This window comes from Melospiza melodia, chromosome 1 (genome assembly GCF_035770615.1).
Source record: "Melospiza melodia melodia isolate bMelMel2 chromosome 1, bMelMel2.pri, whole genome shotgun sequence".
NCBI classification, from domain to species: Eukaryota; Metazoa; Chordata; class Aves; order Passeriformes; family Passerellidae; genus Melospiza; species Melospiza melodia.
Genome location: NC_086194.1, coordinates 9,966,894 through 9,993,401, shown reverse-complemented (window position 1 = coordinate 9,993,401; position 26,508 = coordinate 9,966,894). Strand labels below are relative to the sequence as shown.

General features: G+C 36.3%; 1 protein-coding gene across 1 annotated transcript in view; it reads left to right on the top strand.

The window, feature by feature from the left end:
- Nucleotides 1-26,508, top strand: part of PTPRN2 (protein tyrosine phosphatase receptor type N2) — a 636,567-nt gene that overhangs the window by 266,963 nt on the left and 343,096 nt on the right. The window contains exons 10-11 of the mRNA XM_063183049.1: nt 4,798-4,884; nt 20,419-20,498. Of these exons, the coding sequence (XP_063039119.1) occupies nt 4,798-4,884; nt 20,419-20,498 (167 nt within the window). The remainder of the gene's footprint in view (nt 1-4,797; nt 4,885-20,418; nt 20,499-26,508) is intronic.

Genomic DNA, 26,508 nt, shown 5'->3' with positions numbered 1-26,508 from the left:
CCAGACAATCTAATTTTCTGGTATTCAATGTCCAGTACACTTTGTGGAGACACTTTGACAATTACATAAAGTTGGGTTTCCAAATCCACTCCTGAGCATTTAAATGGATTGCACTAATTTTCAGAAGTGCTCAGCTGCTCGCATTAAAGTTAAGAGATATTTATTCCTGTGCTTTCATTTCAGACTCATCTCTCAATAAAACAGCTTTATAGGCTAGATCCTGCCTTTTTTGATTTGGTGGTTTTGTTTGGGTTTTTGAGGTTTTTTTGTGTGTTAGACAAAACTCCGTGTGAACTTAGAGGGAGCTGATTGGCTCAGGATTATTTTAGGTTAATCTAGTAGATCTCAATTGGATGATTTTTTTTTTTTTTACATTATTAAAATGGATTCAGAAGTTTTCACAACTATGTCATGATGTTAAATCATGAAATCAGTCTTGAACTGAGCTGGGGAGTCATTTCATCTGGAGGCATAATACAGTACTACCATATAATATTGTCTGTTTTTAGCAGAGGTATAAGCCATATTCTCCAGAAGGTATAACGGTGCAAGAGCCCTGCCCTGAAAAGTGAGATCAAACAAAAACAGTAGTGAAATATTTTGCAGATGACACTCTGAAAGACTTTGAAACTATATCTATCAATCTATGTATCTTAAAAAAACCCCAAAGGAAATATTTATATTTCGTTCCCCACTTATTTATTAATTTCATTAGTGTGTCAAAGTTATTCTACCAATAATATGAGATAGAAATTGGCATCTGAGTGAGCCAGAGTTCTGCTCCTGATGCAGTAGGGTCTGAATCTATCAACTAAAAAAATAACAATTAGGGTAGCCCTTACAGGTAGAGATGTTTTAGAAGATAAAGCAATGGAAGGAAGTACATTATACATGAATTTTATATACCTTCTGACTCTCTTTTCATCTTCCAAGAGAGCTGGAGATGGAAACTTAAAAAGGACCTCAAAAGAATTATTTTAAACAGTGAGATGTATCACATTTTCTTTTAGCTGCTGTTATTATAGTTACCTTGAAAGAAGGTGCAAAAGAGAAATCTACAGCAAATGGAATGACAGCAAAGGTAGGAAACCCGAAGTAAGCACTGTCTCAAGATGTCAGCTGGCAACATCTATATCATCTGTAAAAAGGTGCTTTGCCATCCAATAGTTGACTCTTCTTAAGGCCAAAATCTAGCCTGAAGGTGATCAGAAACCTTCAAGGCAATAAAAAAAAGTAATGGTAAAATCAGATCATAGAATCTTAGGATATCCTGAGTGGGAAGGGGACCCATGAGGATCACAGAAGTCCAATTCCTGCACCTGCACAGGACACCCCAAAAATCACACCATGTGCCCAAGGATATTGTCCAAACACTTCTTGAGCTCTGCTGAGAGTGCAGTGACCTGGGAGCCTGTTCCAGTGGCCATCCAGCAGGGTGTTGAAGGCGCTGCAGAAACCATTTGTTTTCCTGGACATAGAAAGGGTTCCTCAGGAGAGCTTGGAAAATGTAAATAGCATCCATGAGAGGTCCTTTTTGTGCTTTTGTTTTTTTACCAGCTCATGCTTTGTATCTCTGAGGCATATCTAAATTGTGATTTCTCTCTTAAGGATTCACTGTTACTGGTGTTCTGAACTACCTTATCACACACTCCTGGAAGAAAATGCTTTGAATTGGACCTGCCTTGGCCCTGGAATGTGTGGGGCCACAGCCCAGGGATTCCCTCTGTGCTGTACTGCACTGCTTGGAGTGCCAGCAAGGCCCAGCACCAAAGGAGTTCCCAGATACCCCACTGGGAGCTGCACTGACCATTTTTACAGATCAGATAAAGCAGTGTGAACACTACCCACAAGTTTTCTCCAAGTCTTTGGCCTTGATAAAATATTTCAGTTGTCAGGGTTGTCTAAAGAGCCTTCTTTCTACTGTTACAACTTCAGTCTAGTGTCTCACTATTTGTGAGACACTTATCTCAACACTTATTTTTGTCTTTCTTTATTGGTTTGCCTAACACTTCCTATTGAATTAATTCCATAGTTGTTGAACCCTCACAGTCAATAGGCAAAACATATTTCTAAGAAAAACACTAGTCTCTAATACAGAAACTGAATTGAGCAGGCTGAACACTAAGGATAATCTGTAAAAGATCACAAATATTATCTGTTGTATTGAGTTCTTGCACTGAGGACGAGTGGAGGGTCATGGTGGGAGAGCAGGTGATGTTTGAAAGATTGCCCTTGTGAAAGCCTGAAGTCAGATGGGTGATGTGGGTGAACAGTGCTGTTACAAGGTCAGTTTGGTTAGCACTGTGCTGGTGGGAATGGTGTGGTTCTCTCCATGCAAACAAAGTTAAAGGCAATCACCATGCAAACCATGCAAGAATGAGCAAAGTGAAACACTAAACAAAAGCAAAGCTTTAATGGAGCATGGAAAATCATGGCTGGGTATTTTTAGAGAAAGGTTTTGAATATTCTACTGTGCTACAACATAGCTGTCATAGAACTGTAATAAACAGTACCAGATTGTATGCTCCACTGTTGGGAAGTTGGAAAATTGCATTGGTAAATATCATGATTGTAATAATTCTTAATGGGAATCCTCAAATGTGACTGTGGGATCAGCAATAGTATTGGTTCCGTAGAATACTCATCCTGCAGCTTTCCTGTGCTATTATGAATGATAATTTTTTAGCCTATCAAACTGCATCTGAGTTTGTGAGCCTTTGTCTTTGAGTTTGATATTGCATGAGAGTTACTAAGACTGCTCTTGGATGCTCAGGTTTGCAAAACAATGGCCTTCCTGCACCATTTTCTCACCCATTTCCCCTCCAGCATTATTGCTGGTTTGTAGCATTCAAATGCTCTGATTACACTCCCCATTTACTGCTGCTGCATTGGCTTGTTGCACCATATCTTGTTTTTGAAGCTGGGGAATGCTTTTTCAGGGCAGTAGGGAGGGGTGAGCTGGGAGTAGGAGGCTGAGGCTCCCTTGGTTTAAAAGCAGCACCAATGGACACAGCAGCCTTGCCTGCATCAGACTTGCTATTACAGTAAAAGCCCACTTGCTGACACCAATCATTTCTGTAAAATTTAAGCCAGCCTCTTTGGGAGAAAAGATTTAATTAACACATAAACCCCAGAGTAACTATGACAATCTGCTTTCATAGTGATGAGAATAATCACGTTTCTGTCCACTGTCAGTCCTTGAAATATAACAGTTTTATGAATAATCTATAGTACATTTTTTTTTCCTTACACAATCAGATTCTTTTGTTACTTTCACAGAAGAACATTTCTGTCTTAGAAATCTAGAAAATCTCTATATTTATCTGGTGCCTAGAGGGGCTACCTCTGGTGGTGTGACAGGAGGTCTCCTGAGCATTTTGGGCTAGTAGCATGAAGGGAGGCTGAGCAATTCCATGCTAACCAAGATCCACATGAGATATCCCATTATTTAAATAGAGGTGCCCTTAGGGCAGTGCATGCAGAAACCAGGGAAAAAAAAATTCACATCCAAAAAAGAAAAGCAACAAAAAACAAAACCCAAACCCCCAGTGTTCATTGCAGACAATAAATAAAATAGTGGCAATGAATTACCATGATGTAAAATTCGATAAAAAAGCTTCAACTCTGAGGTAGAAATAGTGACCTTTGAAAAAAGCTTTGAGAAAAATCTTAGTCCAGTTGAAAAGATTGTGTCTAATACTACATGCTTTTTTGGCACCTTCTTCTATTTATTTTAAATCCTCAGAGGAACAAATACAGAACCTTTTTTCCTGTGAGTTAATCTCAGGAAAGTTGTTTCTGCTTTACCATGGCATAAGTTAGATATGCTTGTAAGGTATAATTTTTGGTCTTTGGGGCTTTAACAATATTGAGAATAAATCTATGATCACAATTTAGATAGAGAATGTTGTCTCTGTTGTTTTCACTGGACACTGTTATATCATTTCTGCATCTTTTTTCTTTCCTAATACTTTTTTATTTCCACAGTACTGAAAAACTAAGCAAGGTAGGATCTGTATATTAGGGATGGAATGCTCTAAATACATCTTTAGAGTTGTATCAGCTCTAATAACCTGAAATTTTTGCAAATACAAATTTTGCATCTGGATAAGTGCTTTTTAAAATGATAGCAGTCATATTGTGTTAGGCTTGATTGCAACCTGTTTTCTAAATTAAAAAATGTAAATGTGGCATTGACAAAGGTTAAAAAGATTTAAAGGGGTCTCTGTTAGCAGTGAATGCACACACCAAGCTAAATCCTATGTATCTAATCAGTATCCTCTGGACTGTGTGTCTTGTTCCATTGTTTAATTTCAAATCCATAATAATTTTGTATCTTTTCACTGGGCAAAGATTCATTTTAAAATCTAATGAGTTTAAAAATATGCTTTTCACTTGTCCATTTGATACCGAGCCTGCAATTTGACTTTCATTGTTTGTTTCCCTCCTTGTCTCGTCAATCCTTTTCTTTCTTTCTGTCCTTTTACTTTATTACATTTTTATTGAGGACTGAGATGAACTGGTAGCTGCATCATGGGCCCATTACACTTCCTAACAATTCCATTTGCACCTTATTGTTTGTCTTATTGCTGGAAAATTCAGGTGATTCATCATGCCTGAAGAAGCACCTGATCCCAATTCCCTTGATATCACGATCACTATGTGACAGGAATACAGTTAGTGGTGGCTTTCAGACTCAAAGAGGCCAAGGTGATAACTCTTTTGGGACCTTTAGCCTCTCAAGTATTGATGAGTTCCATTTTTTTAATGCTCTGTTTTCTTGCTCCCTTTCAACAGCCCCCTGAGTGTGGAAAAGGGCTTGGAGTTAATAAAGGAAGTGGCAGATCTCCTGAAGCTGCAGATGAGTGTCTTCGATGATGTCAAGTATGTACATGGGATTTTCTCCTTTTTTATTTTATTGGATGTCTCATTATTTTTGAATAGTTTGTCTTACAAGGAAATATCTGCTCTTTACTGTCAAAATTAAGGAGAACAGGCAAGAGGGGAAAAAAATATTGATGATCTTTGTAACGTTCCCTACACATGGGAACAAATTATTTTGAGAAAATTATAAAGAATTAATTTTTTTTCTTCTTTCATAGGGAAAAAATAATCTGTTTCAAATGCTATACAAATATTACCAACTTTATTTAAGTTTCTAGACAAGGAAAGTATTCTGAAAGGTAGTTTTACCCAGCATTGCCAGGGGAAAAAAAAACATCAGAGATGGATAAAACTTGGGTGCCTGTCTTTGAGTCTGGCACATGGCACACTAGGTCATGCTTTTTGGTCAGCTATTATTTAACAAGTCACAGGGAGTTCAGCTATGCTGAGCACTGGTTTTCCTCCTATGATTCATACTGATGAATGCTCTGCATGTTAATGTCATGAACTAGGAGGTTATGATCTGCCATGTCTAGTAAAGTGTTTTAGATTGAGGTTTTTCTGAAGGCATTTTGGAAGAAACAAGTACTTCACAAAACTTCATCCTCTCTGTATAAAACACAAGGAGTTTGATGTAAAGGTAATTGAAAAGAAGGGTCAGCTGTGGGAGGGTTTTGTGAAAGGAAGTCACATCTTGGGTACACAGGAAATACCTGATGTCTGGGTAGCTGAAGTGCAGCATCTGTCTCAGCCCCACCTGCTGCCATCAACTAGTGTTTGGTTTTCATTTACAGAATGGAATTAATTGTTTAATACTCTTTTTAAAACCATAGACTGATAATGCTTTGTCTTTAGTGGAAGTGTTTATTCTTGATTGTAAAAAGCAATAAAATTGTACCCCTTCTATATCTATATTTGGACGGAGAAATGGACTACTGGTGAGAAAATTTTTTCAGAAACCTGGAAAATACCAGGCATATTGGCTTTAGTTATTGAGAAGGACAATATTCCCATATTTTGTTTGCTTTGATTAATGTCTTTTGCTTGTATTTCATGAATACTGAGTTTATAAATTGAAAGAAATATGATATTCTATTATCTTTCTTGTAAGGAGACTTTGTACCCTTGACTTTGGACACTAGCAGATAAAGTCTACTGCACATTTAAAGGAGAAATCCCATGGAAAATTTCTCTGCTGAATCAGGAGGTTCAGCTTCATTAGCTTCATTTATTTACAGTACAAGAACACTTTCACCTACCTTTCTAATTTTTAATATGAATCCTTTTGGTTATTTTTTATCATTTGATAAATCACAACACTTTGCAGTTGATAGGCTGTAGACTTGTTCTTTAATGATAATGATAAAAATATCCTTCTGGTGGTATAGCCAGCTATGATGGACCTTTCTTTTAATGAGCAGAATTAGCTGCATATTTTGCATTTATTAATATGCAGTCACATGACTGTACTGAAAATATTTGTATGGTCAGTACCTTAAAAGTGTGGCATGAATTACAGGAAGTCCAAACAGGACTGGGCATTCTATCTATCCATACAATGTTTTTATCAGTCTGTGCCTTTTTAAAAATCTATAAATCTGGTAAGGCTTATCCTAAATCTCAAATCAATGAAGAATTCATCCATAATTAATTTATTTTTGTTCAAGAGAATGAGATGCTTTGACTCAGGTTAAACCCATAAAGTGCTAAAGGAAGGTGGAGCTGACCAGTAGGTAAACCAGTAGTAGAAGCTTTAGACAAAGACCTTGACAAGAAAAGAGTGAACACTTTTTGGATTTGTTATTTTCTTGACATTGCACCACTATCAGTGGAAAACAGTAAAAAATTGAATACTCTGGTTAGCTTCTCTGTGGTCTCATGGAGAGGAGTTCCATGAAAAACCTGACGTCATGTCAAAGTCACCACTGACATATCAAGAAATATTTCTCAGGAAATCTGCTTCTTACTTGGGATAAGGCATCATGGGTGATTTATTTTATTTCACTGGCAGCTAAAAGTACCCTTTTCCTTAAAGATTCTTTTTTATTGTTTTGTAAAAATGGGGAAGTTATGTAGAAAAAACTTTCAGTCAGCCTGGAGAAAGAGGAGTTATAAAAGGGGTGAGAATTTGTCATACTAGCCTCCTTTAACTCTGACCTGAGTATTTGCTTGGTCTGGAATTCTCAATTCTCTTTTCTGCCCAACAATTCACAATGGTTAGAAAGTAACAGTATAGACTTGGACTTGTTAGATAATTGCAAAGATTTCAGAGTAATAACATGTTTATGAGAATCACAGGCTAAATTTGAGAGTATAGAGAAAGTCAAATAGGAATAGTGCAATAACTGAGGAGAGAGGGTAAGTGGTGAGTTATTTTAAATTTCTTTAAATTCTCAGTTACCAGTTTATAGTCCTTTTCTCTGGAAAAAAAAAACCAAACCAAAACAAAAAAAAAAAAAAAAAAAAAAAAAACAAAAACAAAAAAAAACAAAACAAAAAAAAAAACCAAAAAAAAAAAAAAACAAAAGAAAACCTACAAAAAAGGGAAAAAAAAACAAAAAAAAAAACAAAAAACAAAGAGAATTTAAAGGAACTGCTTCACTACTAAATTACTGCTTTTAGTTAGTTTTCTCTGCAAAATATCTTTCCCTCTTGCCTACATTTTTAGTTTTTCCCTGTGCTTTGAAGTTAAGTAAGTGAACAATTGTCATGGATAGGAATCCAACACCCTATATTAGCTCTTGATTAGCTGGTGCTTGGTAGTAATCAGCTTATTCTATGAAGATAAAATTGTCTTTCACAATCCTGCCAACTTTAAGGATAGACTTCAGTTCACAGGATATCCCCAGGCTTGTCTTCCAGAGCATTCAGTCCATCTCTGCAGCTGATTTGTCGTCAAGTTCCCATTGACATAAACTTTGCTCGCCCTGTGAAGCAGATGAGTGGGAATAGATTTAGGGAATTCATAATTAGAAATATTTCAACATTGAAAATAAGATCCAACATGTTAGTTGTCACTTTTGGATACAGCCTGAATCTTTATGGAAGTAATAGTTATGCTTAATATGTTTTGTTAATGGTTATGTAGCTGTCAAATAAATTCCATTATTTCTTATTACATCATTAGAGACCATTAAAAGGATATTAGCATGCTGATGTAATTATGCAAGCAGACGTAAAATTACTATAGTTATGATTTTATAATCTAATTATGGGTGTCCAATGCCCCTGGTGATTGATTGTTGGACTAGTATCAGAGATTGAAGTCAGATGGGTACTTTTGTTTAGGAGGGTTTATATCTATTTTCTTTTAAAAAATATGACTTTGCAATCTGCAACATTGGTTTTCTTCATATAATTGAGTTATTCACAACATGATATTTTATCAAGAAACATCCAAATATAATAAAAATACCAAAACCTCCAAGCTCAACTTTGAAAGTAGAGGAAAGGACACAGAATTAATAGTCAAAGTCATTGATTAGTGTGGAAATTACTTAACTGGTTTCTGATGAGAATTCAAATAATTTTTGAATATGTATTTAATGTTCTCACATTTGGAGTATTTTCTGTCAACATCAGCTCTGACCTTAGGAGAATACCTTTGTATGGAAAGAAAACAAATTATTCTGATTTCATAGTATTTCAGGCCTTATATCCTACCATTCTCAGCCTCCGGTTAAGAGTGAGATTTTCAGCTGAATATTACATTCTCTCTAGACTGATATGATTTTCCCAATTGCTATTGAAGATCTTTTGCTCTAGGTGTCTCTTTTTTTCCCATTTTGTTCTGCTTTAGCTTCCCCCACCCATTTATCTTAATGGCGGTTTCCTCATTTGTGCTTTCTGATATACCAAAACTCAGTACTCAAAGAACTGAACTTCCAGGAGATGTGCTAACTTGGCCAGCATTTCCATTTTCATATATATTTTTTCAGCAGAAAACCTCTAGCAGAGCATTCTTTATTCATTCCATAAAACTACATTAATCTTAATCTGCTGCTGTTGTTTTGAAGTGTAACAATTCACTATATAACCATATAATCTATATATATAATGTTAAGAGTGAGCAGAACACTTAGGCTAAATATGAAATGCTAATATAAATAGATTTTTTTTAAGTTGAAAAGGCTGATTTTGATTATCTAATATAACATCCTGGGTTGCAAAGCCATTTCATTTAACCACTATTCCCCTATCGTGAATTGATGGATTTATATTGTGAATCCAAAACTAAGTTAAAAGACCAAATCTTGCATCTTTCAGAGTCTGAATCTCCAACACCCAGGATTCAGGCTGGTTGTTCATCTTTCCCCTCACAGTGCTCCCTACCCCCACTGGGACTACAGGTGGATTCAGGTTTACTTAAATACTTCATTATATGAAAAATGAAAAATTCAGGCTAACTGAAGCTATACAAGGAAACCATATGAAGACTTCAGCTGATAAATATCTTTCAAATTTTGTAGCAGACACAGCAATGTGATTTCACATTTTGAAAAGAAAATACTATAAATTTGAAGTAATAACGCGTTTCAAAATTTAACTAAGCTTGACTTATTTAGGTGATGAGAATAAACAAAAAATTGACTTTGGACTGAACTCAAGCCATTTTCTTGTTTTGTTTTGTTCAGGTGGCCAATCTTTTGAATAACACTAATTATGATAGACTTCTGAAATATTGAATCACATCTATATATTTTTCTATAGCCAAATGTTTCCTTTCATGAGCAGAAAAGAAATCCTCAGTGAATGAGTAACTCTTCAATGTTTCATTTTATTTTCATTGTTCAATGTGTGACTTCAGGTTTTATTTATTGCACTTCATTCAAATTCTGCTTTTTGAGGTCAGAAACCCCATTTCCTTCTGTTTTGGTTTGGATTTCTTTTCCTGTAGTGCTCTTCACTGCACTATCAAAATGCTTGGCAAACATGAATTGATATATTTAACTCATATGAGATATGGGGTTTTATTAGGACCATCCAGAGCTGGAGTTATGCATGAAAAGATTAGTGTCAAAGCTTCTACCACTACAAGGTGTCCAGTGTGATGTCTCACTGCAGGGCTTACTCAGCCTCTTCTGAAACAAACTTACCCTGAGACAGAATCCCATTGGCTCCAATCTGCTGAGCATTCCATTACCTGAGCATTCAGCAGTCCCAGCAATCAGCTCTCCATTCAGGCAAGGGCCTTTAACAGAAATAAATAAATAAATAGATTCCTGAAATTATTTTTCCTCAAATGAACTGAGAATGAGTCTAAGTCTGAAGTGAATGATTCCAGCAGAATTTAAAGTAACAGGAGGACCTTTAAATCTTTATTATTCCATACTTCATTTGCAACATACCTCCTGAAGTCTGATAAAATTGAAATGAAGGTCTTCTCTACTACTTGGCCACCATTTATCTTTGGATTTCAAGGATCCTATTAAAAAAACATTTGATAAAGAAAGGTTGCATTTCTGTGTTTGAAGTGTCATAGACTTTTCCTGTTATACAGTAGCATGTCCATAGTTTTTTAACAGTTATGTGTAAATGGTGATTTTAACAAAAGCTTGAATTTGGAAGGCTTTTCATGAGGATAGTTAGAAGCACATTCTTTTCATACTTCAAATCTCTTGTTTCCAAGAACTGGGGTTAGAGACATTTTGCACCTCCTTTTCAAAGAACAGGCCTTACACAACCAAACCCTGCCTACCATTATCCCTGCTCTTAGGAAGAGCTGGAACGGTTGGGCTGGAATAAATACAATTAGAAAAGCCAGCCAACCATCCCAGTGAAAAGAACCTGAACTGAGGAAAATCAAACCAAGTGGTGAAAGTTTGGAGCAGCTTAAAACACTTCCAAATTGGAAGTGTTGGGCAGGCAGAGTAGTGAGTGGATCTCCCAGCCTCACCTATTATAAACATGTGCATTGGCTGTACTGTCCTAATCATGCACTCCAGGTTTTGTTCATTGTTTGTCATGGTACTTTTATAACACCTGAAAAATTCAATCAACCAGTTAATCATATTCAGTCATCCAGAACCTAAACACTGGAACAATACTTGGCATTTTCACTCCATTGTGCTGATGGGTTATGACATGTGGTGTGTGTATGCTCTAAATGTGAACAACTCAGGAAATTATTGAGGGGCAGGACAGTGTGAGGGAGGATTATTTAACCACTGAGCAGTGGTAGGACAGGTACCAGGGTCTTGTTAGGTTTGTGTTTGAAAAATTCCCTCTATTGTACAGATTCTCCGTTATTTGGTGTGATTAATCTTTTCTTGTGTTGAATGTTGAACATCTGTGGATTGATATTCTTGCAAAGTTTTTTTTCCAGATTGATAGATTTTGGATTCTGTTGTCTATGTCATTTAGATTTACTAAGAGGAATGTTCTATAACTCATCCTGCACTTCTAAAGATGCTCCAAATTAACTAGAAATATTTTTTTATTTAAACTCCATTTATTGTCCAGTTATTAAGCAGGATTCATATTTCAATTTGAACTATACCATGCTTAGTCTCAATAAAAAGGTAGACCTTTCAAGAAAATTGAGCAGTATTTTTCATCTGCTCTCTGATCTTAAAAAGCAAACAAATAACTGTGGTTATTTGACATAATCTTGTTTAAAGTGTTATAAAAGCATAGCTCAGGAATAATGGAACCCCTTTTATTCAAACTTGACTTCTCCCACAGATTTAATGAGTCTGGGAAACAAATTATGTGAAAAATGTGTTGCTGTAAATCATTGCATGCAGGCATTTATAAGAAATTACATTGTGTTTTCTGGTACATATTGTCTTATTTGACAACTAATTTATAATATAAAAATTCATCACTTTTTAGAGGAATGATGATAGGGAAAAAAAAAAGGTGAAAATTTAAACTATGCATTTCCTTACTTAAAAACGAGTTATTCCACAACCTTAACATTACATTAGTCTTGTGGCTTTTCCCCCTGAGGTACAATACATTTGTGTTCTTTTCTTAAATGAATGTGCATATAACCAAGATAATTTTGCCTTCTCCACTGTAACTTTCCTCCTAGAAAAATATAAAAATCATTAAAGTAACAGGAAGGTTTTTGGCCTGCAGCATTTTATGAATTCTAGGTTGCAAAGAGAAAGACCATAAAAATCTAAGGAGATTCTTATAAATGATATGTATGGTGCTTGGCTTTCCATTACAACATTTCATCTCATTAAAACAGAGGGTTTGCACCTTTGTAATCAAAAGCAGAATGAATCCACTATTATTGATATATTTCCATGAGCTCCTAGGTCCCTGCTCAAGAGTAGGTTTTTACAGATATGTGAACTTCTGAAGTCTAAGCTTTTTTAACTTCATATTTCTCTGCTACTCATCTCTCTGTGTGACTGAGAATGCCATCATATTCCTTTTTTAATAAAATCAAAGTTCATAACATTATAGGGTAGGCAGGGTATACTCCTTTCTTTCAAGCAAGTCATTGAGTGTGTGCCAATGCATTTGATTTATATAACACTTCACATATTATTGACAGGTAATAATTCCCATGCTGCAGATGGGTAGATTGAAACCCAAGGCAGTTTGCTTCATTTTCCCTAAAATGGCACAGGGCTTGATGACAGATATGAGAATAGAAACAGAGAACTGTGATTCTCACTCTTGAACTAAAGCTTCAACCACAAATAGATTACTAATATTAGAAATGAAAAAAAGGTTTTCATGTAGGGATTTGTTTAAAAGAATAACCTCTTAGAAAAAATATAAAAAGAATTTTATATCTTTGTCTATCTTGATCCTCCTGCCCTTGCCTGCCTGATTCTCCTAGAAGTACAAACACACTTTTTTTTCCTCTCATTTTGTGACCTGGATGGCTGGATTGCATGAGCATTACAGACCTGCTGACCCAGCCAAAAAAGATAAAGGATTGTTTTGCATTTTTGTTACAGCCTAGCCAGTAAATATTGCATAAACAGGTCAATAAGTTGAATTACAACCTGCCTGTGGTAGGGTTTGTATTCCTTAAGAGCCATAACGACAGAGCAAATAGGCATTTGTAGGTGCAACTGAAAAAGCCCCAGTGTCTCCATTGCCAAGGAAATATCTCTACCTCACAGCTGGCAGGGGAGCCTCAAGAAAAAAATCTTCTCATTGTTGCTCTCAGAGCTAAGGGAGAAGCCAACAGGTCCTTATGAGGACAAGCAGGAGAGCTCTGGTTGTAGCTCTCAGAATTTTGTGGCCTTTTGAACTAAGACTGCAGCAAAGTTTGGTTTTTTTTTTTTCCCTTTGGTTGTGCTGCCTAATACTGATGCAAGAAATTTGTGTCCTACATGGATCCTATCAAAGCTCTGAACATTCTGAACCTGTCCCTCTGTAACAGCCCTAACATGTGAGTCATGCTCCTCATTAAGGATTGAAAGTCACTTGTGCAAGCAGAGCAAAAGGTGACTGTCATCCCAGCAGAGAAATTTTATATGTGCTTTAAGCCAGTTCCATTAACAACACAGGTGTGTACAGGGTGAGTAGGGCTGAGGCCAGTAAAATGCACTGAAGGCTTACTGGGTGAATATAAAAAATGTCTGTTGTTTGTAGATACAAAGGTATAAAGAAGGAGAATGGAAATATAAATAGAATGCTTTTTTTTTCCTTTTTTATGACACAAATTTTATACTTTAGCTTAATCCTTGGGGAGTGGAAGAATCACTGTACATTTAAGAAGCTTTTTGAGACCATTCTTCCACACTCACAGGGTTCAAACAGGTTTTTCTTTACTGTAAGAAATTATAGCACTTGTATGGTTTGTTCTTTTAAATACTGTAATTAAGAGCCTTATTTGCATGGCAGGCAAAGCTGGCAACTTTCATGCACTCAGTGTGGTGAAAATGTCAAGTTTCATGGCTTGTGACAGATTAATAGAAAAACTATTTTAAAACTCTGCAAATTATTCATAGATATTGAGTAATCATCAAAAGTTGCATTTTGTGAAGAATAAAAATAGGGCAAACTGAGTGTAGCATCAATCTCTAAATTAAGCGTTGTCTCTTTTTTAAATCATTTAAATTGTAGGCTTAGCAAAATAATCTTCACCTCAGATGAAGCAAGTTGTAAAATCTTTAAAATACTCTTTCATCATCTTTTGCAATGTAAATTAGGATCAGTGTACTTAGCACAATTTTGATGCATATAGATTAAATTATTAATACAAAATTATTGATTAATGTAAAATAATTAAAGCTCCATCTTTTAGTATCAGTATCAGAGACCCACCAGACAAGGATTGCTGTTATTGGAAAGTGTCCCTTTCTGGACCAGTCATCCCTTTCCTGTGACTTCAGTCTGGAAATTATTCTAATGACAGTAGTGTGTCAGGCATTTCATTATTTGAGCACCTTGTCGTGGCCTCTTCTCTGTCCCTGAAATGCTGCTCTGTGCAGTCACTCCTCAGTGCTTATGTCAGGGGGAGAGAAGAGGGCACAATAAGGTATCCAAGACTTGGACACCTAATAATTCATACCTAATAATTCACCATAAGTCACCTGATAATGCACCATAATTCATACCTGATTTATGAAGAATGTAACTTTCAGAAGTAAATCTGGGCTGCAGCCATCAAATCCAGACCTAAGTTTTGTTTCCATGTAGCTGCATATGTAAGATGTGATTGCTCTGAAACTGTCAACCTTTCTAATCTTTGTGGTCTACCTGTTATGCCTCCCAGCTGCCTGGTGAAAACCCCTGCAATGAAATTCAAGTGGTGATAGGAAATCAGGGACTACCTGGTGAGCAGTGCAATTAGTGTCTTTCCCTTAGCAGGGATTTTGCTTTTCCATCTTTAGTTCCTGGTCACTGTCAGACCAGGTGGAAGGCCAGGACAACAAGTCTTTAACTTTCTCTGTCTGTGCTGTGTTTAGGGCAAGAACACTTCAGAGAATGGTGCAAACTGTTCCTGCTTAGTGTATATGAAGGATATAAATATTAATAGATAATATATTACTTGCTGTATTGCAGGGTGTTCTGGAACACTGTGCATCATTCTGCACTTTAGGGAGCATGTTGAGAGTTTCGTGAGAAGGGCTCAAAAAACTCATTTTGCTAAAACTGAAAAAGATTTTTTAAATTGATCACTGGCTGTGCATACATACCTGTCAATAGGAATGTGAGAAGACATACAGCTCCACATTGATATTTCTGCAGTCCAGGTGCAAAGTGAAACAAGTCTTTGAACAGTAAAGATATTAAAGAGTGAGAGATGTGTGTCTTTTTAGTATTAAGTCTGAGTGATGATCAATAATTCTCTACTCGACAGTTCAGGGATGTTATTTTGTAGCAGATCAGCACAACACATCCTTTGCAAGCTTTCCTGAATCTTTGAAGCTCAGTCAGGTACCTGCTTGTGCAATTTAACTACAGTATGATGCAATGCTTCACAAAATAAACTCTGGTCAACAATTCTGGTCAAAAATGTTGGTCAAACTCGAATCAAGTGGTCAACTGATTTACAACTACTCTGAATATCAGAAGGAGAAAAAAATAGCCATTGTACATCTCTTAATCCATTCATGTATTGTGTGTCAATGTCCAGCCAAAATTTTCTGCCTTTGCTTTCCTCTGTAATTCATGCTGTAGAAACATAATGTAGTACAAAAATGCCTCTGCTAATTATGTGCTTTTTCCCATTGATTTGATTTGACATTAACTATGTTTATATACCTCTATATGTAATGTATAAAACATTTACAGCAACATGAGCATCTTAATTTTTCCAAAATTGAGAAGGTGAAAAGGAGGCTTCAGTGCAATATAAACAATGGACAAAAGCTTCAAATTCCTAAACACAGAAGGCATAGAAATGTGTACACATTGCAAGTCATTAGTTCAAGCCCACCAAACGTTTCCTGAGACAATTACCTTCACTGCTATAAAATTTGCTTTGCATAGTCCTCTGGAGCGTTACTAATTGCTTTTCTTAACCTCCAGAGATTAAAGGATTTTGAAATGAACATATAGACAAGTGGTGACTTTAATTTCAAATCTGAGCTTTATTAAGGCAAGCCCTGTTTTATTAAATAGGGTCATTAAGAGAATGTTTCATGTTGGAAATAGCCAATCCTAATCTCCCCATTTTCCTCCAGTCTTGAGACATTGCACTCTGCCTGTGTCTTAAAAATGAGATGCCACCTCAAATCATTTCCATCTGGCATCAGCTCTATGTCTCATCTTCAGGGGTGCAGAGAGCCATGTTGGCACTTGTTTCTGAGATCCTTTTCCACTAGGGGGTATGATAGACTGTGAGTGCATCTCTCAGTGAACGCACGGTGAGATCCTGCAGCGCTGGAGGACGCGCACACGAGGGAGAGGAACAGGCGTGCAAAGCCTGGCACATAATTTATGGAGATTTAAATCCTGTCATTCATAAATATAATTATAACCCACGGCTTGAAAGTGATATGGACCTTGCCATATTGATCACGCTCCAGCTCTGTTTATTCACATCATTCATTTGTTGACAGGGAAAATATAAGAAGAATGCTGTTAGTTGTAAAACAATTAACAAAAGGAAATACTTCTATTTTACACAAAGAATATTCTTTGTTTCTGTGTGTGCTGTGCACCCTCCTACCTTCAGATGGGAAATACAAACCCAAGGGGAGGGGATTTTATTAAATCAGCAATCAACCTTCAAGTCATTTTGGTATAAACACTGTAATTATTTCATCTCTAGTAAACAGAATAAAAGACAACAGCACATAAGGGTGACAATTTGCAATATGCTTAGAATGTCTTTGTTTAAAAAACCCTTATTATGACTGAAGGCACCATTATTGTAAGTAAAAAAAAAGGCAGAAGTTGTGACAGCCAACAGGGTGGGTAATTAGTTGGTAAAGTTCAAACAATAAATTTAGCAGGTCATTGCAACAGACATTACATTTTGTGTGGGGCGAAGTCACTATTTATTATCCTTGGAGCCAGAACTGCTTACCTTTATTTAAAAAAAAAAATTGTAAGAAAGTATAAGGAAAAAGTGATAAGTACAATTACATTGTATAGTCCAGATACCTTCTAAAATTCACAATCTTCACTTACTTGAGTATAAGTTCATTTGTGTCAGAATAACATTACTACAGATTTACCTGGGGGTGATTGTAGTAGCATGCAGCTCTGGGCAGGGATAGACAAAAACTCCTGTCTGGCATTTTTAACCCCAGTTGCAGTAGATGTCAGATGGGGGTGAGGTTTCAGCCTGGTCAATGGTTTCTGTGTGACTTTTGTCCTGCCCAGCTGGGTGAGTGCTGGCTGGGGTAGGGTACCAGCAGGAGTGATGCCTCTGCTCCCCCAGCACCTCCCTGGTCTGTGTGAATGGTTTGCTTGCAATTCATCAGCCCATAACCAAATGTGTGCACTTCAGTGAGCCCCTGTATTTAGAGCAGTTTCAAGACAATTGCCATTAATGGTAGCCAGGTTTCAGAGGGTCTGACACAGTCTCATCTACCCAACTCAAATTTCCTATCAGAGTTGCATTTTATACATCTTCAAACCTTTTTTCAGGCTGGTTGACCTCTTGTTAAAAAGCCTTTTAAAAATATTTTGCAGTCATATAATTACTGGTTTTGTTTAAATGTTCTCATCCAACACATAATGAACAGTGAGGAATTCCCTAAAGGGCATCTTTTGTTATTGAAATGTTTATTTATTGAGTGCTTTAGCCAGAAGCCCCCATGAGAAAAATCTCATTTTATGAGCTCCTGAAGCAGTCAGTTCCCAAAACATCAAGCAGAAATGCAATTTTGACCAAGTAATCTCAAGGTCTTTTGTTTGTTTTTAAATAAACAGAATGCCAATGTGCAAAAAGTTGTGACAAAAGCTGCTTTGTTTTTTTGTATTTTGCAAATATTCCTAGTGAAGCCATGCTGATCTGGTGCTCGGGTGATTTCTAACATACAAGAATTCAATTGCTACAGTAGAGGAAAGCAATGTCCCACAGAGCAACATATGAGTGGGTGTTTCAAATGATTCTGAGATTTATTCTTTCCTGCAAAAGAATGGTCTTAACTCAGTGGCATCCCACTTGCATGAGGAATTATTTTCCTTGCTCTGTTTTTGTTCTTGTTTTCCTTGAGCAGTGAGGAAGGAACTACAGTCCTTGTGGCAGCACTGATGTGGGCATGACTCAGATCTTGCCGTGTTCCTGGGTTATCCAGGTGGAGTCAGTAGAGAATAGTGGGATGGTTGCTGACAGGCTCCACTCCTTGGAAATGCCTGTCTCTCACTGCCTGGGCTGGGTCACTGAAATGATCCAGTTTTAATCTGTGATTTTACTGATGCCAGGAAGAGCAAGGCTGCTGGGAGTGCAGCAGGGCAGGACAAGTGGGAGGAAGTGGGGAGTGGCTGAGAGGGAAAAGTAAAACATCCCAGTGAGGGAAAAAGGGCAGGAAAATTTTTGTGTTTGCTGATAGAGCTGAAGTATAACTACCTTGTAGTTTAAATTTTGTGTTGGTTCTAGGTTCTCAGCTATAATGGACCATGCAGTGAAGATTTGGGGGGAATACCTGAAATTGGTTTTTCTTTCCTTCCTATCTTGGTGATGCAAGAGCTGCATGCTGGGATGATGCTGCTTTTATTTAAAGCAGACTGCTACAGGCACTGTAAATATCTGAGCACCTGAGAGGAATCAGCATTTCTCTTAGGCTGACAGCACAAAAAGAAGGACAATGCAAGATTACTTAGAGTCAGTGTTTGATATCCTAAAACAGGTGCATTTTATGGTTGATTATCTCAGGGTTAGTGACAGAACAGCCTGGACTTTTTACAGCAGTTATCTCAAATAAAAAGTACTTTGCAATTGTTGAGTATTTTAATCTATAATATTGATATGATGTTGAAAAATGTTTTATACTTGCCTGGCATTATTAAAAATGTTTCTTGACCATTAGTGACCAGGCTTTTAGAGTGTCCTTTAACAATAAAATCTGTTTTCTTTTTCTCCCCTCCCCCCGGGAGTACTTCAAGAAAAATGATTGATTAATGGCAGTCTCTGATAAGTCCAGAATAAAATGTGTGCAGTGCATGCTTTGCTAGTAAAAGATGAAAGGATATTTCTTATTCTTATTCTTCCTCCGATTCCCTTTGTAACCTCAAAGCCAAGTCTTATACTTAAGAAAGAGTTTTTACTATGTAAAATGGAAAAAGTTTAAAGGTATTTCTGTCTAGGATACATGTGATCCAATTAAGCACACTTCATTAAGTGCTCTCCATTCTGTGATTGTAGAAGAAGAAGATGTTACTAAAAGAATAACTTAATACTTTATTTCAAGCCCTGCAACAAAATATTTTTCAATTGATTTCTTTTATGCAAAAATTTTTCAGATTTCATTCTCTCCTAAGGCACTGCCATAGGAAGTCAAAAGCTGTTACAGGTACAGTTCCAGCCCATGCACTTCACCTTTTAAGCAGGGTTGCTCTTCACAGTATAAATATAATTCTTTTCTCTGATAATATGAGTTTAAAAAAGTTAGGAACTTGCATAATACATATTATGTAAGTAAATTTTATAAAATAGTGTCAATTTTGGGGTTTTTTTCAGACCCTATGCTCTTCTCCTCTGTAAATGCTTGCATTATAATTACTATAGTCTCTTGTTCCCCAGAAATTTTTATTCAATAATACATTCACTATATTTTTATGTGTATTTTTCTTATGTGTTTTGTAGCTAAGTATTTAAGTATAGTTTTAAGGACATGAACCTGAAATTTCTTCTTTCCTTTCATCAGATGTACATGTAGGATGTTTATTGGGATGGATGGAGAATGAATGCAACATTACAAATATAGATTTATTTTTCTTTAAAATTACACAGTGATATTTTTCGGTGAAGCCCTGAGTACATTGCCAGGCTAATCAGTTCCTTCCTCTGTAAACATCTTATAGATTTTAGTGCCATAAAGGATCATCAGGCTACATGCAGAAAGGTCTTCACAGAGTCAAATCGTTTCCTCTCAAAAGTTGTTATCCCCTCTGTTGTTAAATGATAAATACTTTGTGGTATTTTTCTGGTCAAAGCCAGCTATTGGATCAGATATGTCCAGGATCCCTTCTCCACACATATTCTTGCAGAATATGATTAAGATAAATATTCTGAGTTTTTATATTGTCCCTCTGACTTGCAGTTGTGACAACAGGAACTGAAGTTGTGTTGATATTGGGAATATAAATGTGAAAGTACATGTAATCTTCTTTGGATGCTGAATTCCAGTGATGAGCTATGCTGTACTTCACTGAATAGCAATTTCAGTGCCTCCATTTTTCCATCTTCATAATAAGAACAGTATTTACAGAAGTGTTCTGAAGTTTAGTTAATGTCATTGAAATTCTTTCAGACGGGCACAAAATACACACAGGAAACCACAAGAGGTATAAAAATGTATGCAAATGTAGCTAATGAAGCAAAAGGAAGAGGGCTAAATGGTGTCTTAATAGGTTCTCTTTAAAAACCTATTTTGATAAGGGATATTATGCCATGTCTCTTGATTATGAATCTTACATTTTTTTAATAATCTCTTTCAGCGTGTTGGGACCAGCTGTGACCTTCCGAGTGCGCTCAAACCTCCAAAATATTTCAACTGCAGATGTTGCCAGAGAAGCAGGTAAGTCCCTATCCTCCTTTCCCAGACTGTGACCTCCCACATGTCTGTTTAGCAGTCAGTACCACTGCAAACAGCACAGACACGTCCTGTTCTCCCAGAAGACTGACATTTAAAGGGGGAGAGAGTTGAGAGGTGAGTGGCATGTGAAAAATTGAAGTTTAACATCTTTAAGTCCATTAAAACTGTTTGAGACTTCCTTGTTTGTCAAGAAAACTAAATAGAGGCTTGTCATCAAGTTCCAGTGTGGTGAAAAACGCTTCAGTGTTGTCAAAACCTCATAAAAACACATTAGTCATTTGTAAAAGATTATCACTTTTCTGATACTTTTTTTCAGAGAACAAAAGTGTTATTACACCTTAGCCTTAATTTCTGGAACAAAAAATGAAAAGATATGCCTTTTTTGTTGTGCTGTTTCAACTATTTCAATGAAAAATTAATCTTGGAAGTAAAGATTGCATTTCTAGAATTAAGCTGCTTCTGAGTAAGTACCACTGTTCTAAAGACTCCTGTTGGCTCCTTTTCAGCTTGGCTGTTAACTGTATTATGGAGTTGTTGACTGAAAAAACCAATTTTTGCAAGGTATCTGAATTTATGACTGATTTGTTTCCAAATTACTCAATTGATAGACTTTAAAAATCAGAAGTAAACAAGTTGCAATATTGCTTGAAAACAGAAACAAGTAAAGTTCATGTAAATAAACACTGGGAGTTCCAATCTGTTTATTAAATTCTACTTTTGCTTCACCATGGATGAATGTAGTTACAGAAAAAACGAGGGTAGCTCCTAGGCCAGAATTTTCCTTTGCAGAACCATTTGCATTGCAGAAGGGTCTTGTTAACTGGTGATTAAAGATTAGCAGGGTCCAAAAACCCTAGAGGTGTAATGTCAGAACTACTAATTTACAATAAGCACTGAATTATGTGACTCATCAATGGGTATGATTATTTTTTTTCCTGGGAAAAAGTAATATGGCTTTTTCATAACAATGATCTTCCCTGTCTTGTAAACTTCTTGAATCTCTCTGAAAGGACCAACAAATACAATGCTGTTGGTAGAGCCTGCTGGATTGCCAGAGGCTTTTGGCAAGGTCTTCCCAGAAGTTTCTAAGGAAATGAATTGTTTCTTAGAATGTGGAATATGGAACAGAAAAATGGTGAATCACTAATTGGTTAGGAGGCAAGAAACGGAGATTAAGAAAAAAGTATTCGTTTTCTAAAAGGCTAAGATAGTGAAAAAAAAGGTGGAAGGATCTCTGCTCAGAGTGTAACATTCAACATAGTTATAAGTGAATTAGAAAAGAGAGTGAGCAGCATGGTGAGAAATCCTGCTAATACTGAATTATTCACAGTAATAAAGGTGAAAGTTGATCTTAGAAATGTAGAATAAAGCTGAGTGAATGGACTCAAAATGGCAGATGAATTTCATTGTAAATTACTGTAAAAATTTCATATGGAGAAAAAGTAGCTTTTCATACAAGGTCTACATAGTAATGTAGTTAGTGTAGTAATGGGTAATTTAATGAAAATGACAGTTCAGTCTCCATTATCAGTTGAATGAGTAAAAGTTTTTTTAAGGATTATTTGAAATGGAATAGAAAACAGAATAATATAATTTGTTCTTTTGTAAATATGTCCTTTGCCTTTATTTAAATACCACATATAGTACTGCTTCTCATACCACAGATGGATTTGAAATTCTGGTTGAAATGGAAAGATTCAGGGAAAGGCAGAAGGCATGGCTGTAAGTATGGAATGTCTTCCATATAACCAGTGGTGCAGTAAGAAAGGAAACTTTATTTTGAAGAAAAGAAAAAGAGTATGATATGAGAAAGGTCTGTCAGCTCTAGAGTTGCGTAGTGAATATGGACAGGATGGTATAATTGCTTTTGCAGTGCAAGAACAGATGAAACTGGCAGAAAGCAGGTTTAAAATAAATCAGAATGCAGTTTATAGTTTTTCCAGTTGAGGATAATGAGGCTTACATGTATTCAAAATTTACACGTAAGAAAATTAATGGAATTGACATCCACTGAAATTTAGCAAGGCTGTGGAAACATTATCAAGTCCAGAAAGTTCCTGATGTGCCTTGGCCTGTTCCTAACAAGCTACTCTGAAAAGTAAAGAATGCTGTGACTTGTTTATTTCAGCAAAATTCAAGATACAACATTCTGGTTTTGCTTACCAGTGGAATCAAAGTAGTTGTTTTCAACTTCCTTAACTTAAATGCTAATGAAAAAGTGAGGAGGTTCTGTGGACAAAATAATGCCACCCTAGAGAAAGGGCAACAAAGTGGTGAAGGATCTGGAACATAAACCCTGTGAGGAGTGGATGAGAGAGCTGGAGGTGTTAACCTGGAGAAAAGGAGGCTCAGGGGAGACCTCATCACTCCCTACAACTGCCTGAAAGGAGGCTGTAGCCAGGTGAGGGTCAGTCTCTTCTCCCAGGCAACCAACAGGACAAGGGGAAATGGCCTCAAGCTGTCCCAAAGGAGGTGCAGGTTGGATGTTAGGAACAATGTCACCGAAAGGGTGGTTAAGCACTGGAACAGGCTGTGCAGGGAAGTAATGGAGTCCCCATTCCTGGAAGTGTTCAAAGCCAAACAGACATGGCCCTTTGGGATATGGTTCAGTGGGCATGGTGGTATTTGGTTAACGTTGGACATAATGGTCTGGAGGTCTTCTCCAACCATAATGTTCTATGATTCTAAGAATTGCTGCAGATTCACCAATTTAAATTAATATTTTATCTACTCTTTATGCCATTAATATCCCAAGCATTTTTTGACTTCTGTTTGCTTAGTACATTAAAACTTACAGGATTTGATGACTGCAGAAAGAGGTTTATAGGAGTTTTACGTAAGTTCCTCTTGGTATTTCAGTGTGGCCATATTATTGTCATAACTAAACCTTGTGTTTGTCTTTTACATAAAAAAATATAAAAAGAACTCACAATTTTATCCATCCCTCAAATATTTTAAATTTAAAAAGTATCTTACTTTTCCTTTCTAACTCATGAAGTTGCAGTGCTTGTCAATGTACTCACTAATCAGTTCATTTATTTTAAGCAGACATCTTACTTCCAGATCTCTAGACCAAAAATAAATTCTCTTAAAAAATCAACAGCAGTATATACTTACATAAGAAGTTTTTTCAGGCTCTAGTTGTAATTATAAATTTTTAAAGTCAACAGTGTCTTGAAGAAAAGCATTCCAAGTACTTAATTTACCAAGGGAAGCCAAAGGAGAATAAATCAATGCATACTTCCAAGGCAGGCACAGGTGAATGCATAGTTCCATGCTGTACTGCTATTAGGGAACTTGACATCCCTCCAGGAGCTTGGAAAGCAGATCTTGTTTACAGAAAATGAACAGACCAAATGGACAGAAGAATTTCACAGTCTGTCACATCCTTAGAAATGAAAAGAATTTGGAAATTGAGGTAATCAGATGCCGTAATAAATATAGGAATGTAAATTATTCAGATTTGCAAAAAGGAATCTATTTGTGCAGGTGTTATGTACATGCAAGTCTCACTGATAGCCACAAGAACAGTTTCTGTGCAGCAGTTTGGTCTCATTATTCATGTAGCATATATTTTTGTAACCAAAATGGATACACTTCATATTTTCCTTGCACTATTTAAGGCCTAAATATAGGGAACTATATTTCAAGTTTTCCATCCTCTTCTGTGGATTTTGAAAAATGTGCAGGTTAGAGAAGTCATGGGACTATTTAGCAGCTATGCAGGAGGTGAAGGACTTAAAATATCCACTAGAAACCAGAGATATGGAAGTATGATAATAAAAATGGTTGTCTCTGTTGTCTTGGAGTTTGAGATTTATTCTTCTTGGTGCACACGTGGCATATGTCTTGAGGCAAAATAAACTCTCTAAAATCCTTTAGAGACATTCTTACTGATAAAACTTTTTTTTTCCCAGCAATTCACGGTTCCAATTCTGTGTACATGTTTTGATTACTTTTGGTTGTTTTTTTTTTTCAGTTTCTGGGGCTATATAATTATATGGAGAAGTTGACAACAGAGTAATTTAAAATTGTGAATAGCTTGTTTTCTTGCATTAACAATAACTTTATTTTTTCTAAAGCAGGACACCCAACATTTTGCCAGCTTCACACTCTTTGACATTCAAATGATAGAATACATCTTTCATCAAGTATCTGTCCTCTGGCCTATTTCTGTTTAATAAGTCAGGTTCAGTGGTACAATGTAATTTAATCTCAATGTTTTGAAGAAATAAAATTTCTCAGGACATAAGTTACCTGCTCTAGGAGTAATTACAGTTGGCATGACATCATTTAGACAAACAAATGTGTATTTCTTTTCTCTTCAGTTTAAAGGTCCGGAGAAACCTAGCAGAGAACAATTATCAGTAAGATAACTGTATAGAAAAAATTGTAATATTTTTGATGTAGAAATGAGGAATGAAATTACTTTATATGTAGTCTAGAATCCTATCATTTAGGCAAGGACAGTGATAATTAGAGAAGTGGAAACTTCTGAAGTTTCCAAGCACAGAATTTTGGCATCAGGTGCCTGTAATGGTCATATATATTCTGAGCACATGAAAAAGAGATGTAGGAGAGTTTTGGGCACAGATGCACAGCGCTGCTGAAATGCCTTTTAGTGTTAGAGTCATGCTCACTTTTCTTTTTGTATTGTATTGAAGTGCAACATTTTAGGTGTTCAGGTGAACACCGTAAAGCAAAGGACTGTGGGCATAGTGTAGGCGTGGTTGTGATGGGGACAGGCAGAATTAAAGGCTGTGCATAACCAGATATTAGGGAATTAACAGGTCTTGTGTGCATGTTCTTGTGCCTAAGATATCTTGTGATACACACCAATATGGAAGGTCAGAAATTTAGATTTATTTATTGTATATATGGGAACAGAAAAGTTTTCAATTTTAATTTCCATAACTTTTAACTAAACCATTGGTTTGGATGGTTTTGTGTTTAGCTTTATTTTTTTTCTTTTGGGGCGGAGCCTTTTTTACTTTTGTGTTGCCCTGTTGGTGAAATGCACATTTTCACATGGTGTATGGTCTGAATAGGACTATTAACCTCACTTAGAGAATAGGTTGTTAAATCATATGAACTTCTTGTCTAAAAATCATTTCTCTGTGAGGGATTTACTTCTGAAAATAAAGCATCACAAAATTAATTCTGCTGAAACACAAAAATGCAAAACATAATGTATTATTATTCAAATTTTACTGTATTATGCAATACAGCAAGCTGATTTGAATAAAAACACTGCCTCAAAGTTACTGGAATATATTAAAAACATATAGAATTTCTCAGCAGTTTTAAATAACTGCAAATGATTAAATCTGCAATCTTACAGATTTTGAGATTTAACATCTACAAATTTTGGCCATGTCTCAGCTGAGCTGAAATTTCCATGACAAAAAACTTCACTATCAAAAAGTTCTATTGTGTATGTGAATATTTTTGTTGAAGTAGGCAGCTTTAGACATACAAAATACCATCCTTAGCTTTTAGCCTTAAACAGCCTTTTGAGTTAAATGAATACTTTAAACCCCTAAGAGTTAACTTACCCTGTGTAGTGTTTCCAGCTGCTGGTGAGTGATTGGTTTGGATATGGTCCAAGATATCATGGTTCTGCTCTTAATTAGGATGATTAAATGGCCGAGCTCTTTGTGAGTCTGCATCCAGTTGGTAAAGAAGGTATTTATGCCTTATTCTGTCTCCAGTGTACTGCTTCTCTTGCTGACATCATGAAATTTTTTGTGCTGGTTTGCTAATAACATCCAACTTGTTTTTCATGGTATCTGTCAGTGCAGGAGATACGAATTCTGTGTCATCAAAAGGAGGAAATTTCAATTTCAAAAAGCAAAATCACTATAGCCAGCCTTGGTTTTCTTGTTGATTCTTGGCGTAAGCTTTGCAAGTCTTGTGAGAAGTGTCAGCAAGATGAACTCTTGCTTCAGGCACCAAGATGTCCATCCTGGCAGAGTGTCTTGGTTCATTTTTC